At 36.8% G+C, this 15,692-nt stretch overlaps 3 protein-coding genes across 3 annotated transcripts; 2 read left to right on the forward strand and 1 right to left on the reverse strand.

The window, feature by feature from the left end:
- Positions 1-1,991: 1,991 nt before the first annotated feature.
- LOC124880192 (monocyte chemotactic protein 1B-like) lies at positions 1,992-3,708 on the forward strand. Its single transcript, XM_047385145.1, has 3 exons — positions 1,992-2,147; positions 2,877-2,994; positions 3,084-3,708. The coding sequence occupies exons 1-3, from the start codon at positions 2,087-2,089 to the stop codon at positions 3,196-3,198; spliced, it is 294 nt and encodes a 97-aa protein (XP_047241101.1). The 5' UTR covers positions 1,992-2,086; the 3' UTR covers positions 3,199-3,708.
- A 1,964-nt stretch (positions 3,709-5,672) lies between these two features.
- On the reverse strand, positions 5,673-7,451 carry LOC124880201 (monocyte chemotactic protein 1B-like). Its single transcript, XM_047385157.1, has 3 exons — positions 7,289-7,451; positions 6,442-6,559; positions 5,673-6,352 (listed from the first exon to the last, which is right to left on the reverse strand). The coding sequence occupies exons 1-3, from the start codon at positions 7,347-7,349 to the stop codon at positions 6,238-6,240; spliced, it is 294 nt and encodes a 97-aa protein (XP_047241113.1). The 5' UTR covers positions 7,350-7,451; the 3' UTR covers positions 5,673-6,237.
- Positions 7,452-10,730: 3,279 nt separating this feature from the next.
- LOC124859424 (monocyte chemotactic protein 1B-like) lies at positions 10,731-12,314 on the forward strand. Its single transcript, XM_047352201.1, has 3 exons — positions 10,731-10,886; positions 11,616-11,733; positions 11,823-12,314. Exons 1-3 carry the CDS (start codon positions 10,826-10,828, stop codon positions 11,935-11,937), a joined length of 294 nt encoding a protein of 97 aa, XP_047208157.1. The 5' UTR covers positions 10,731-10,825; the 3' UTR covers positions 11,938-12,314.
- The last annotated feature ends 3,378 nt before the right edge of the window (positions 12,315-15,692 follow it).

The following is a 15,692-nucleotide window of genomic DNA, read 5'->3' on the forward strand; positions in this document are numbered from 1 at the left end:
GTCTCTGTTTTGCTCCAGTCATGTTTTGTTCTGTTAATTAAGTTTATTCGGTTCACCTGCTTCAAGTTAATCTGTCTCCTTCTCCACCTGGTTTTCATGCCATATATTCACACTTGTTCTGTCAGTCATCGCGGAGACATTTCTCAAACCAAGTCTTGTCTTTTTGATCATGCCATGCCTGTCTTGCCTAACCGTTTGTTTTGTTCCTGCCTCCTGCTGAGTGTGACTTTTTGTCATTAAAACCTTTGCACTTACCATCACGCTGCCTGCTCGTCTGCATTCTGGGGTCCAATATCTCACAAGTTATAACAAATGTATGTACCTGACTGTTGTGAAGTGCCTTGAGAGAACATGTGTTGTGAATTAGAGCAATATGTAAATAAAACTAAATTGAATTGAATTGAAAGAACAAAATCTTATTATGCTTTATAAATGCATAAGTTTCAACAGTGTTTTATGTTTAAATGTACATTTTTCTGATTGAATGCACATACACAATATTGCCAAAAGTATTGAGTCACACCACCAAGTCATTCTGGGGTTCCAATCATTTCCATGACTGCAGGTGTATAAAGTTTGGCTGTAGAGAAACCTGAATGGCATCCACAGAGTCCTGACCTCAACCTTCTTGAACAACTTTGGGATGAATTAGACTGGAAGCTGTGATTCTGATTTTCTCATCTAACTATGAACATACACCTAAGATATTTACAGAATGGTTGAACTTACTATTGCTGGCAATCGTGAGTCCATCAACAAATTGGATTTTTTGGCAAAATAGTGTATCTACAAAAGTTTTCACTGCGTTTAGAGCTGTGGACAAGTTCAAAATCAGGATGAGCTGGATCCATGGGTCTGATTAAAATGCCAGATACTAAAAATTAATTTTTACAAATGAAGATACCAAAAACAAAATTCACAAAACTGTGCTTTAAAGACTTTGCATTTATGGTAGGATACTCTAATTGTTTTTTTGTTTTTTTGGCAAATTCAAGCATTACATGTTGTCAAAATAAGGTGAGATCTTTCCTCGTAAACCATGCAACATTCATTAACTGTGCACAGTTAAACAATAAATTTAAAATAGTTATCCTTTGTGTAAGCTATGCAACAATTATTAAAATACACAGCTGAAGCAGTAAAGAGTGAAACAAGCATGTTGTGACATTAAAACAACATGAAGAAGGGAGGAACAAGATAAAGCTCTAAAAAAAAGTCTGACAAGCTTTTTTTTTTACCTTTAATCCAGATTTGGAAAATGGTCAAAGACGTTTCCTGACATTTTAAGACTTGGAAACCTGTTAGTCTGACCTGTAGGTATCAGTTCTGCACAGAATGACACATAAAGGCCAAAAGACATTTGAGACAGATTCTGCTATTGTTTGTTATTAGTTTCTGATTCCTTGGTGGTGTCCTATGTATTTATTAATTGCATTAAGAATTTATTAATAATTACAAGCTATCTTTTGACATATTAAAAGTTGTTAATTAATAGGCTTCTAAGGTGGACAACAGTTATTAAACATGTTTTTTGGCCCATCTCTTTTGTCACAGGTTAATTGTTACTCTTTAGGGATGTCTTGGTCTGGTTTAAAGTATTGGATCAGGGTCCCAGTACACCTTGTGTTGGTGTGCTGTATGAGGGTTTTTATATTAGCCGAACCCCTGCAAGCTATTTTAATGAAGTATCAGATTGGGACTCAGTATAAACGATTATTTGTTCTTCTATGACTCCGATTTTTATTCGCCTGATGCTTATTATAACTTTTCCATAAGGTCTACAAGGTTTTCCATTGTATAAAGAGAACTCAGATAAAGTAATGGGAGAAACTACAGTTTTGGTCAGGTCGGAACACCACGTTCTTCCTCATTAAGAAGAGAAGTGAAGCAGACACAAAGTAGCCCAGCCCATATACGTAGGTGAATCCTCATGGAGAAAAATGACATAGATTTGTGGTAACGTCCTGTCTGTGTGTGTATAAATATGAAGGCAGATGGTGTCCAAACATCAGAGAAAACAAGCTGATCTTACCTGAGATTTTCTACCTACTGCTGCTCCCTCACACCAACAAACACACCCTTCAGGATGGCTCGTCTTGCTCTGTCTGTGATTGTTCTGATGATGGCGGTCATCGCTCTCACTGAAGGTAAGAAGAAGCTTTGAAATAAAACAAACATTTAGGACATTTAATGAATGTTATCAATCAGCTTTTAAATTCTAATGTCAGTTTATCTTTAACAAATTAGCTTCCAGTAATGAGATAGGCTTTAAACAACTGTTTTAAATGTAAAAGTGGTGACAAAAATAAATAAAACAAGCAATCAGATCCTGAGATACTGCAGTATGCAACTTTAATAGCTTTAATGGTTGGTGACCATAAAACAACATACTACTGATAGTTAAAGCTGCATTTAATCAAATTGTCTTTTTAAATTATGAAAGGCAAAAGTTTTACTTTTAATGATTGATGGCTATCTAAGTATTACTTACCTCTACACTTTGGTACGCTTTTAAAACAACCTTGGCTTATTGGTTTGCTAGTTTCTTTTCCTCCAAAAGGCTTTTAGGGTTAGTTAACAAGTTTTGTCTTTTCACATGAAAATGGAAAACAGATACAAATACATTTAATCGAAACCTTAAGGCAATTCCAAGTATACCCATTACTTTTGTCCAAATCTGCATTTTGATTTTAACATCCGGGAAGTAAGTTCAGACCCACAAGGTGGAAACAGCACAATCTCTTCAACTAAAAAAGAGTCTGTATCAAATGCTGCCCTTTTACAGTTTAACAGGAAATTACAAAAGGGAACTCGCAGCGTGGAACCTGGTAATGATTATGTTTCTGAGATATTAATTCTCTGTGTTTTGTTTACAGGTTTGCGAGGAGTTGGCCCAAAGAAGTGCTGCTTCAAATTCAATGACAAGCCTGTGTCAAAAGAAAAAGTTGTGGGCTACATCAAAACCAGTCAGCGTTGCCCCAACCCTGCCATCTTGTAAGTATTCAGTGTTGCAGAAGTGCATCAGTGACACTGAATCTGCTCCTGAATCTGCTGACGCTCTCCTCTTTCTTTTCCATATCCAGGCTGAATACAGTGGCAGGCCGTCAGCTGTGTGTCAGAACTTCAGCCACCTGGGTGAAGGAGCTTATCAACTACCTGGAGACCAAAAATGTTCTGGGCACAAACTCCACAATGTAAACGGGCCAATAATATACCCATAAACCAGCTTACATGAATATGTAGGTTGGTTGTGATGCTACAGAAAGCAGCTGCTCTCTTTCTATATTTACCAAATGTTCTAATATTTCATTAGTGACTACCAGGATGAGATGAAGGGGAATTAATTATTCTTCATGTATATGAAGTATATTTCTACTATGTTTGTTATATCAAACAACAAGTGTATTTTTTTTTAAATACAACACTTATAGTTACACTGTTAACAATATGAACTTTTCTTCTATTATGTTTGAAGTGACCTAAGAAAGTATCTGTATTGTAAAAGACAAATGTCTTCCAAATCCACATGGTGTCATCTTTATTATATAAGCTACGACCTATTGCACTTGCTGATGTATAAGGGACTTACTTTAAATGCTGTTAACTAATTTTATTTAAAGTATTTTTATATTCAAGATTTTGACCTCTTTAAAGTACTAACTGAAGTATTGTAATCCATTCTGAAGGATGTAATCCATTTTTCTGTAAGCCTACACCAACGTGATTCTTACAAAATAAAGCTAAATTGCTTTTAAAATTCAACAAATTCTCTTTTTCTCAAAGCGAGGTTTGTGGATTTGTGGTTGAATCTGGGATTAATATTAATATCTTTAACTGTGCCACCTCCAACTCTGTGTACAGTCTTCTTGTTAGGGTCTCCATCTCTTATCCATACATCACAGCCGATCATTTGGCCATCTTATAAACAAGGTTCTCAAAATGAATGTTCAAAATCCCAAATGTGATTTCTAGGTAAGGTCAAAGGTCTGGAACAACAAGTAATGATCAAATCCCTTTTATTATACTTATAACAAGAAAACTAAAGAAATTGGCACTTTCTATCTACAATAGTTTATTTGTGAACCCGAGACACTTTATTTTCTAACATTAACTTATGCACTGGAATTTTTTAAGGTTTTTTGCTAAAACTTTAATAATTGTATCAGTTTGCTCACCTGAAAAAATAAAGTGAATTTCTTTTTTCATTTGAAAATGTATGATATAATTTTAATAGTGTCTAAACACCATCATGAGAGTGTTGTCAGTTAGTTAAACCCCAAATGCGTTCATTAAAACCCTCATATGTAAGAATAACTACCCAAAGCATTAGACAGTATTGCCAGGACTTGAGAGAGTCTGATAGAACAAATCAAATATGCATCTATATTAAATAATATCAATTGACAAAGCATCATTTAGATAATGAAACTTAAGTATAAGTACATTATATTTATTTCTAGAAATGTTTCAGAAATTGAGATTTTCAGCAGTATTTGATTGAGTTGTTTTTGACACTAGAGGACGCAACTTAATCATTTTGTGCCAGATCAGTTCAACCCCCTGATCTTTGCTGTGCTTTCACTGTAATTGACATAACAAGAGGTCAACAACACAGGCATCCAGTACTTTTACTTTGTTGATGTACAATCTATATTAGTTGATATACTTTGAAAAGGTTTTAGGTCATATGTATTACAGCTTAATATCCACCCATATAAACACATGGAGAAACTGTGCATCTTACAAAATTGAATTTATCATCGTTTTGTTAAGGCTTCTGACCCACATGCAGGAAAGCTCTCAGGAGAGTCGGAATCAGTTAAATATTTATTGAATACAATGGGTACTGTGCAGCCGAGAGTCTGGTCTGGGTGGAGGGGAAACAGCGATGTGGAGAACCAGGAGCTCTGAAAGACACTGGTGAGAAGGGGATCCCAGACAACGGAGAAGAGGATAGAAAAGGAGTTTACTAGAAGATGTGTGCTGGTCCGCCAGGGGGAAGATGAGTGGTCGATGAGGTTGTTGACAGCGGAGAGTCCCGTGAATGGAGGTTTGTTCCAGTGTTCCAGATGTATGCTGACTCTCAAGTCCTGGCAATACTGTCTAATGCTTTGGGTAGTTATTCTTACATATGAGGGTTTTAACGAATGCATTTGGGGTTTAACTAACTGACAACAGTCTCATGATGGTGTTTAGACACTATTAAAATTATATCATACATTTTCAAATAAAAAAAGAAATTCAATTTATTTTTTCAGGTGAGCAAACTGATAAAATTATTAAAGTTTTAGCAAAAACCTTAAACAATTCCAGTGCATATAAGTTAATGTTAGAAAATAAAGTGTCTCAGGCTCACAAATAAACTATTGTAGATAGAAAGTGCCAATTTCTTTAGTGTGCTTGTTATAAGTATAATAAAAGGGATTTGATCATTACTTGTCGTTCCAGACCTTTGACCTTAACTAGAAATCACATTTGGGATTTTGAACATTCATTTTGAGAACCTTGTTTATAAGATGGCCAAATGATCTGCTGTGATGTATGGATAAGAGATGGAGACCCTAACAAGAAGACTGTACACAGAGTTGGAGGTGGCACAGTTAAAGATATTAACATTAATCCCAGATTCAACCACAAATCCACAAACATCGCTATGAGAAAAAGAGAATTTGTTGAATTTTAAAAGCAATTTAGCTTTATTTTGTAAGAATCACGTTGGTGTAGGCTTACAGAAAAATGGATTACATCCTTCAGAATGGATTACAATACTTCAGTCAGTACTTTAAAGAGGTCAAAATCTTGAATATAAAAAGACTTTAAATAAAATTAGTTAACAGCATTTAAAGTAAGTCCCTTATACATCAGCAAGTGCAATAGGTCGTAGCTTATATAATAAAGATGACACCATGTGGATTTGGAAGACATTTGTCTTTTACAATACAGATACTTTCTTAGGTCACTTCAAACATAATAGAAGAAAAGTTCATATTGTTAACAGTGTAACTATAAGTGTTGTATTTATAAAAAAAATACACTTGTTGTTTGATATAACAAACATAATAGAAATATACTTCATATACATGAAGAATAATTAATTCCCCTTCATCTCATCCTGGTAGTCACTAATGAAATATTAGAACATTTGGTAAATATAGAAAGAGAGCAGCTGCTTTCTGTAGCATCACAACCAACCTACATATTCATGTAAGCTGGTTTATGGGTATATTATTGGCCCGTTTACATTGTGGAGTTTGTGCCCAGAACATTTTTGGTCTCCAGGTAGTTGATGAGCTCCTTCACCCAGGTGGCTGAAGTTCTGACACACAGCTGACGGCCTGCCACTGTATTCAGCCTGGATATGGAAAAGAAAGAGGAGAGCGTCAGCAGATTCAGGAGCAGATTCAGTGTCACTGATGCACTTCTGCAACACTGAATACTTACAAGATGGCAGGGTTGGGGCAACGCTGACTGGTTTTGATGTAGCCCACAACTTTTTCTTTTGACACAGGCTTGTCATTGAATTTGAAGCAGCACTTCTTTGGGCCAACTCCACGCAAACCTGTAAACAGAACACAGAGAATTAATATCTCAGAAACATAATCATGACCAGGTTCCACGCTGCGAGTTCCCTTTTGTAATTTCCTGTTAAACTGTAAAAGGGCAGCATTTGATACAGACTCTTTTTTAGTTGAAGAGATTGTGCTGTTTCCACCTTGTGGGTCTGAACTTACTTCCCGGATGTTAAAATCAAAATGCAGATTTGGACAAAAGTAATGGGTATACTTGGAATTGCATTAAGGTTTCGATTAAATGTATTTGTATCTGTTTTCCATTTTCATGTGAAAAGACAAAACTTGTTAACTAACCCTAAAAGCCTTTTGGAGGAAAAGAAACTAGCAAACCAATAAGCCAAGGTTGTTTTAAAAGCGTACCAAAGTGTAGAGGTAAGTAATACTTAGTTGGCCATGAATCATTAAAAGTAAAACTTTTGCCTTTCATAATTTAAAAAGACAATTTGATTAAATGCAGCTTTAACTATCAGTAGTATGTTGTTTTATGGTCACCAACCATTAAAGCTATTAAAGTTGCATACTGCAGTATCTCAGGATCTGATTGCTTGTTTTATTTATTTTTGTCACCACTTTTACATTTAAAACAGTTGTTTAAAGCCTATCTCATTACTGGAAGCTAATTTGTTAAAGATAAACTGACATTAGAATTTAAAAGCTGATTAATAACAGTTATAAAATGTCCTAAATGTTTGTTTTATTTCAAAGCTTCTTCTTACCTTCAGTGAGAGCGATGACCGCCATCATCAGAACAATCACAGACAGAGCAAGACGAGCCATCCTGAAGGGTGTGTTTGTTGGTGTGAGGGAGCAGCAGTAGGTAGAAAATCTCAGGTAAGATCAGCTTGTTTTCTCTGATGTTTGGACACCATCTGCCTTCATATTTATACACACACAGACAGGACGTTACCACAAATCTATGTCATTTTTCTCCATGAGGATTCACCTACGTATATGGGCTGGGCTACTTTGTGTCTGCTTCACTTCTCTTCTTAGTGAGGAAGAACGTGGTGTTCCGACCTGACCAAAACTGTAGTTTCTCCCATTACTTTATCTGAGTTCTCTTTATACAATGGAAAACCTTGTAGACCTTATGGAAAAGTTATAATAAGCATCAGGCGAATATAAATCAGAGTCATAGAAGAACAAGTAATTGTTTATACTGAGTCCCAATCTGATACTTCATTAAAATAGCTTGCAGGGGTTCGGCTAATATAAAAACCCTCATACAGCACACCAACACAAGGTGTACTGGGACCCTGATCCAATACTTTAAACCAGACCAAGACATCCCTAAAGAGTAACAATTAACCTGTGAAAAAAGAGATGGGCCAAAAAACATGTTTAATAACTGTTGTCCACCTTAGAAGCCTAGTAATTAACAACTTTTAATATGTCAAAAGATAGCTTGTAATTATTAATAAATTCTTAATACAATTAATAAATACATAGGACACCACCAAGGAATCAGAAACTAATAACAAACAATAGCAGAATCTGTCTCAAATGTCTTTTGGCTCTTAGTTGTCATTCTGTGTAGAACTGATACCTACAGGTCAGACTAACAGGTTTCCAAGTCTTAAAATGTCAGGAAATGTTTTTGACCATTTTCCAAATCTGGACAAAAAGATAAAAAAAAGTTTTTCAGACATTTTTTGCTTTAAACCTCACTGTTCTCCCTCTTTTCTCTTCCTAGAAGCTACACCTGGCCTGACTCTGTTTCTACCTGTGACACCTTTCTGGAGGGAGGCATCGTCCGAGCTTCTGCTGGCAACATCTTAATGCTCACCCTCTACCAATGATCCACATGGGCCTGTCTTTTAGTGTTTAACACTTTCTCTCTCCTAGAGATGGAAATTGACTGAGCTTTTACTGTAACTAATTATATATGCTCTCTTTCAGACTCTAACCTTGAAAACTGTCTCAGAGTTTATCTGTTCTTTCTTTCTAGGTGAAACAACTAAAGGAGCTACATCCATTAACATTTACTTTTCCTTCCCATAGAAAGTACTCCTGGATCAGTGCTTCTTTGTTCTTTTTGTGTCTCTGCTCTGTTCTCTCAAACCCCCAGTCGGTCGTGGCAGATGGCCGCTCACACTGAGCCTGGTTCTGCTGGAGGTTTCTTCCTGTTAAAAGGGAGTTTTTCCTCTCCACTGTCGCTACATGCATGCTCAGTATGAGGGATTGCTGCAAAGTCAACGCCAGTGACTGTCCACTGTCTCTACATGCTCATCCAGGAGGAATGAATGCTGCAAGTCACTGACTGGATGAAATCTGCTGGATTTCCTTAGACAGAAAAACGTTTTATCCAATTTGAATAAATAACTGAATCTGACTGCACTGTTCAATGGTTAGGATTAATTGGAATGTTGTCATGATGTAGGGTTGTTTGGTTTTTGGTTTCGGGTTTTTTCCTTTTGTTTTTCACTGTTCAAGTTTTGAATCATGTTTCTGTTCATTTTCCTGGTCATGCTTTTGTTTTGTCGTCTTGTTCATTTTTTGTCAAGTTTAGTTTTCGGATCTGGTTATGCTTTTGCTTCATGTTTTTCTAGTTTGTGTTCAAGAGTGAATTGAAAGAACAAAATCTTATTATGCTTTATAAATGCATAAGTTTCAACAGTGTTTTATGTTTAAATGTACATTTTTCTGATTGAATGCACATACACAAAATTGCCAAAAGTATTGAGTCACACCACCAAGTCATTCTGGGGTTCCAATCATTTCCATGACTGCAGGTGTATAAAGTTTGGCTGTAGAGAAACCTGAATGGCATCCACAGAGTCCTGACCTCAACCTTCTTAAACAACTTTGGGATGAATTAGACTGGAAGCTGTGATTCTGATTTTCTCATCTAACTATGAACATACACCTAAGATATTTACAGAATGGTTGAACTTACTATTGCTGGCAATCGTGAGTCCATCAACAAATTGGATTTTTTGGCAAAATAGTGTATCTACAAAAGTTTTCACTGCGTTTAGAGCTGTGGACAAGTTCAAAATCAGGATGAGCTGGATCCATGGGTCTGATTAAAATGCCAGATACTAAAAATTAATTTTTACAAATGAAGATACCAAAAACAAAATTCACAAAACTGTGCTTTAAAGACTTTGCATTTATGGTAGGATACTCTAATTGTTTTTGTTTTTTTTTGGCAAATTCAAGCATTACATGTTGTCAAAATAAGGTGAGATCTTTCCTTGTAAACAATGCAACATTCATTAACTGTGCACAGTTAAACAATAAATTTAGAATAGTTATCCTTTGTGTAAGCTATGCAACAATTATTAAAATACACAGCTGAAGCAGTAAAGAGTGAAACAAGCATGTTGTGACATTAAAACAACATGAAGAAGGGAGGAACAAGATAAAGCTCTAAAAAAAAGTCTGACAAGCTTTTTTTTTTACGTTTAATCCAGATTTGGAAAATGGTCAAAGACATTTCCTGACATTTTAAGACTTGGAAACCTGTTAGTCTGACCTGTAGGTATCAGTTCTACACAGAATGACAACTAAGAGCCAAAAGACATTTGAGACAGATTCTGCTATTGTTTGTTATTAGTTTCTGATTCCCTGGTGGTGTCCTATGTATTTATTAATTGCATTAAGAATTTATTAATAATTACAAGCTATCTTTAGACATATTAAAAGTTGTTAATTACTAGGCTTCTAAGGTGGACAACAGTTATTAAACATGTTTTTTGGCCCATCTCTTTTGTCACAGGTTAATTGTTACTCTTTAGGGATGTCTTGGTCTGGTTTAAAGTATTGGATCAGGGTCCCAGTACACCTTGTGTTGGTGTGCTGTATGAGGGTTTTTATATTAGCCGAACCCCTGCAAGCTATTTTAATGAAGTATCAGATTGGGACTCAGTATAAACGATTATTTGTTCTTCTATGACTCCGATTTTTATTCGCCTGATGCTTATTATAACTTTTCCATAAGGTCTACAAGGTTTTCCATTGTATAAAGAGAACTCAGATAAAGTAATGGGAGAAACTACAGTTTTGGTCAGGTCGGAACACCACGTTCTTCCTCATTAAGAAGAGAAGTGAAGCAGACACAAAGTAGCCCAGCCCATATACGTAGGTGAATCCTCATGGAGAAAAATGACATAGATTTGTGGTAACGTCCTGTCTGTGTGTGTATAAATATGAAGGCAGATGGTGTCCAAACATCAGAGAAAACAAGCTGATCTTACCTGAGATTTTCTACCTACTGCTGCTCCCTCACACCAACAAACACACCCTTCAGGATGGCTCGTCTTGCTCTGTCTGTGATTGTTCTGATGATGGCGGTCATCGCTCTCACTGAAGGTAAGAAGAAGCTTTGAAATAAAACAAACATTTAGGACATTTAATGAATGTTATCAATCAGCTTTTAAATTCTAATGTCAGTTTATCTTTAACAAATTAGCTTCCAGTAATGAGATAGGCTTTAAACAACTGTTTTAAATGTAAAAGTGGTGACAAAAATAAATAAAACAAGCAATCAGATCCTGAGATACTGCAGTATGCAACTTTAATAGCTTTAATGGTTGGTGACCATAAAACAACATACTACTGATAGTTAAAGCTGCATTTAATCAAATTGTCTTTTTAAATTATGAAAGGCAAAAGTTTTACTTTTAATGATTGATGGCCATCTAAGTATTACTTACCTCTACACTTTGGTACGCTTTTAAAACAACCTTGGCTTATTGGTTTGCTAGTTTCTTTTCCTCCAAAAGGCTTTTAGGGTTAGTTAACAAGTTTTGTCTTTTCACATGAAAATGGAAAACAGATACAAATACATTTAATCGAAACCTTAAGGCAATTCCAAGTATACCCATTACTTTTGTCCAAATCTGCATTTTGATTTTAACATCCGGGAAGTAAGTTCAGACCCACAAGGTGGAAACAGCACAATCTCTTCAACTAAAAAAGAGACTGTATCAAATGCTGCCCTTTTACAGTTTAACAGGAAATTACAAAAGGGAACTCGCAGCGTGGAACCTGGTCATGATTATGTTTCTGAGATATTAATTCTCTGTGTTCTGTTTACAGGTTTGCGAGGAGTTGGCCCAAAGAAGTGCTGCTTCAAATTCAATGACAAGCCTGTGTCAAAAGAAAAAGTTGTGGGCTACATCAAAACCAGTCAGCGTTGCCCCAACCCTGCCATCTTGTAAGTATTCAGTGTTGCAGAAGTGCATCAGTGACACTGAATCTGCTCCTGAATCTGCTGACGCTCTCCTCTTTCTTTTCCATATCCAGGCTGAATACAGTGGCAGGCCGTCAGCTGTGTGTCAGAACTTCAGCCACCTGGGTGAAGGAGCTTATCAACTACCTGGAGACCAAAAATGTTCTGGGCACAAACTCCACAATGTAAACGGGCCAATAATATACCCATAAACCAGCTTACATGAATATGTAGGTTGGTTGTGATGCTACAGAAAGCAGCTGCTCTCTTTCTATATTTACCAAATGTTCTAATATTTCATTAGTGACTACCAGGATGAGATGAAGGGGAATTAATTATTCTTCATGTATATGAAGTATATTTCTACTATGTTTGTTATATCAAACAACAAGTGTATTTTTTTTTAAATACAACACTTATAGTTACACTGTTAACAATATGAACTTTTCTTCTATTATGTTTGAAGTGACCTAAGAAAGTATCTGTATTGTAAAAGACAAATGTCTTCCAAATCCACATGGTGTCATCTTTATTATATAAGCTACGACCTATTGCACTTGCTGATGTATAAGGGACTTTAAATGCTGTTAACTAATTTTATTTAAAGTATTTTTATAGTCAAGATTTTGACCTCTTTAAAGTACTGACTGAAGTATTGTAATCCATTCTGAAGGATGTAATCCATTTTTCTGTAAGCCTACACCAACGTGATTCTTACAAAATAAAGCTAAATTGCTTTTAAAAATTCAACAAATTCTCTTTTTCTCATAGCGATGTTTGTGGATTTGTGGTTGAATCTGGGATTAATATTAATATCTTTAACTGTGCCACCTCCAACTCTGTGTACAGTCTTCTTGTTAGGGTCTCCATCTCTTATCCATACATCACAGCAGATCATTTGGCCATCTTATAAACAAGGTTCTCAAAATGAATGTTCAAAATCCCAAATGTGATTTCTAGGTAAGGTCAAAGGTCTGGAACAACAAGTAATGATCAAATCCCTTTTATTATACTTATAACAAGCACACTAAAGAAATTGGCGCTTTCTATCTACAATAGTTTATTTGTGAGCCCGAGACACTTTATTTTCTAACATTAACTTATGCACTGGATTTTTTAAGGTTTTTGCTAAAACTTTAATAATTTTATCAGTTTGCTCACCTGAAAAAATAAAGTGAGTTTCTTTTTTCATTTGAAAATGTATGATATAATTTTAATAGTGTCTAAACACCATCATGAGAGTGTTGTCAGTTAGTTAAGCCCCAAATGCATTCATTAAAACCCTCATATGTAAGAATAACTACCAACAGCATTAGACAGTATTGCCAGGACTTGAGAGAGTCTGATAGAACAAATCAAATATTCTATTCAATTCAATTCAGTTTGTTCATATAGCGCCAATTCACAACACATGTCGTCTCAAGGCACTTCACAAAGTCAGGTTCATACATTCCAATTAGCTATTTGTAATTATAAATAACTACACAGTTAGTTATTTATTCCAATTGGGTAAAAAGGTTTTCTGTCTAAGGAAACCCAGCAGATTGCATCCAGTCAGTGACTTGCAGCATTCCCTCCTCCTGGATGAGCATGTAGAGACAGTGGACAGTCACTGGCGTTAACTTTGCAGCAACTTTGCGACAGTGGAGAGGAAAAACTCCCTTTTAACAGGAAGAAACCTCCAGCAGAACCAGGCTCAGTGTGAGCGGCCATCTGCCAAGACCGACTGGAGGTTTGAGAGAACAGAGCAGAGACACAAAAAGAACAAAGAAGCACTGATCCAGGAGTACTTTCTATGGGAAGGAAAAGTAAATGTTAATGGATGTAGCTCCTTTAGTTGTTTCATCTACAAAGAAAGAACAGATAAACTTTAAGCCAGTTTTGAAGGTTAGAGTCTGAACGAGAGCACATAGAGTTTGTCACAGTAGAAACTCAGTCAGTAGCCATGTCTAGGAGAGAGAAAGTGTTAAACACTAAAAGACAGGGCTATGTGGATCATCAGTAGAGGGTGAGCATTACGTTGTTGCCAGCAGAACTTCGGACGATTCCCCTCTCCAGAAAGGTGTCACAGGTAGACACAGAGTCAGGCCAGGTGTAGCTTCTAGAAAGAGAAAAGACTGAGAACATAAAGTTAAAAGCTGAAATAACAGCAAATAATGCAAAATTGGAGAGTAGTGTGAGAATGTAGCGAACAGGGTGAAAGTGGTCATTATGTCCTCCAGCAGCCTAAGCCTATAGCAGCATAACTAGAGATAGCTCAGGATAACCTACGCCACTCTAACTACAGGTCCTTCTCAAAAAATTAGCATATTGTGATAAAGTTAATTATATTCCATAATGTCATGATTAAAATTTAATATTCATATATTTTACATTCATTGCACACTAACTGAAATATTTCAGGTCTTTTATTGTCTTAATACAGATGATTTTGGCATACAGCTCATGAAAACCCAAAATTCCTATCTCACAAAATTAGCATATCATTAAAAGGGTCTCTAAACGAGCTATGAACCTAATCATCTGAATCAACGAGTTAACTCTAAACACCTGCAAAAGATTCCTGAGGCCTTTAAAACTCCCAGCCTGGTTTATCACTCAAAACCCCAATCATGGGTAAGACTGCCGACCTGACTGCTGTCCAGAAGGCCACTATTGACACCCTCAAGCAAGAGGGTAAGACACAGAAAGAAATTTCTGAACTAATAGGCTGTTCCCAGAGTGCTGTATCAAGGCACCTCAGTGGGAAGTCTGTGGGAAGGAAAAAGTGTGGCAGAAAACGCTGCACAACGAGAAGAGGTGACCGGACCCTGAGGAAGATTGTGGAGAAGGGCCGATTCCAGACCTTGGGGGACCTGCGGAAGCAGTGGACTGAGTCTGGAGTAGAAACATCCAGAGCCACCGTGCACAGGCGTGTGCAGGAAATGGGCTACAGGTGCCGCATTCCCCAGACCTGGGCTACAGAGAAGCAGCACTGGACTGTTGCTCAGTGGTCCAAACTACTTTTTTCGGATGAAAGCAAATTCTGCATATCATTCGGAAATCAAGGTGCCAGAGTCTGGAGGAAGACTGGGGAGAAGGAAATGCCAAAATGCCAGAAGTCCAGTGTCAAGTACCCACAGTCAGTGATGGTCTGGGGTGCCGTGTCAGCTGCTGGTGTTGGTCCACTGTGTTTTATCAAGGGCAGGGTCAATGCAGCTAGCTATCAGGAGATTTTGGAGCACTTCATGCTTCCATCTGCTGAAAAGCTTTATGGAGATGAAGATTTCGTTTTTCAGCACGACCTGGCACCTGCTCACAGTGCCAAAACCACTGGTAAATGGTTTACTGACCATGGTATCACTGTGCTCAATTGGCCTGCCAACTCTCCTGACCTGAACCCCATAGAGAATCTGTGGGATATTGTGAAGAGAACGTTGAGAGACTCAAGACCCAACACTCTGGATGAGCTAAAGGCCGCTATCGAAGCATCCTGGGCCTCCATAAGACCTCAGCAGTGCCACAGGCTGATTGCCTCCATGCCACGCCGCATTGAAGCAGTCATTTCTGCCAAAGGATTCCCAACCAAGTATTGAGTGCATAACTGTACATGATTATTTGAAGGTTGACGTTGTTTGTATTAAAAACACTTTTCTTTTATTGGTCGGATGAAATATGCTAATTTTGTGAGATAGGAATTTGGGGTTTTCATGAGCTGTATGCCAAAATCATCCGTATTAAGACATTAAAAGACCTGAAATATTTCAGTTAGTGTGCAATGAATCTAAAATATATGAATGTTAAATTTTCATCATTACATTATGGAAAATAATGAACTTTATCACAATATGCTAATTTTTTGAGAAGGACCTGTATAAGCTTTATCAAAAACGAAAGTTTTAAGCCTAGCCTTAAAAGTAGACAGGGTGTCTGCCTCACGGACTAAAACTGGGAGCTGGTTCCAC

This window comes from Girardinichthys multiradiatus, chromosome 2, assembly GCF_021462225.1.
Source record: "Girardinichthys multiradiatus isolate DD_20200921_A chromosome 2, DD_fGirMul_XY1, whole genome shotgun sequence".
Classification (NCBI taxonomy): domain Eukaryota; kingdom Metazoa; phylum Chordata; class Actinopteri; order Cyprinodontiformes; family Goodeidae; genus Girardinichthys; species Girardinichthys multiradiatus.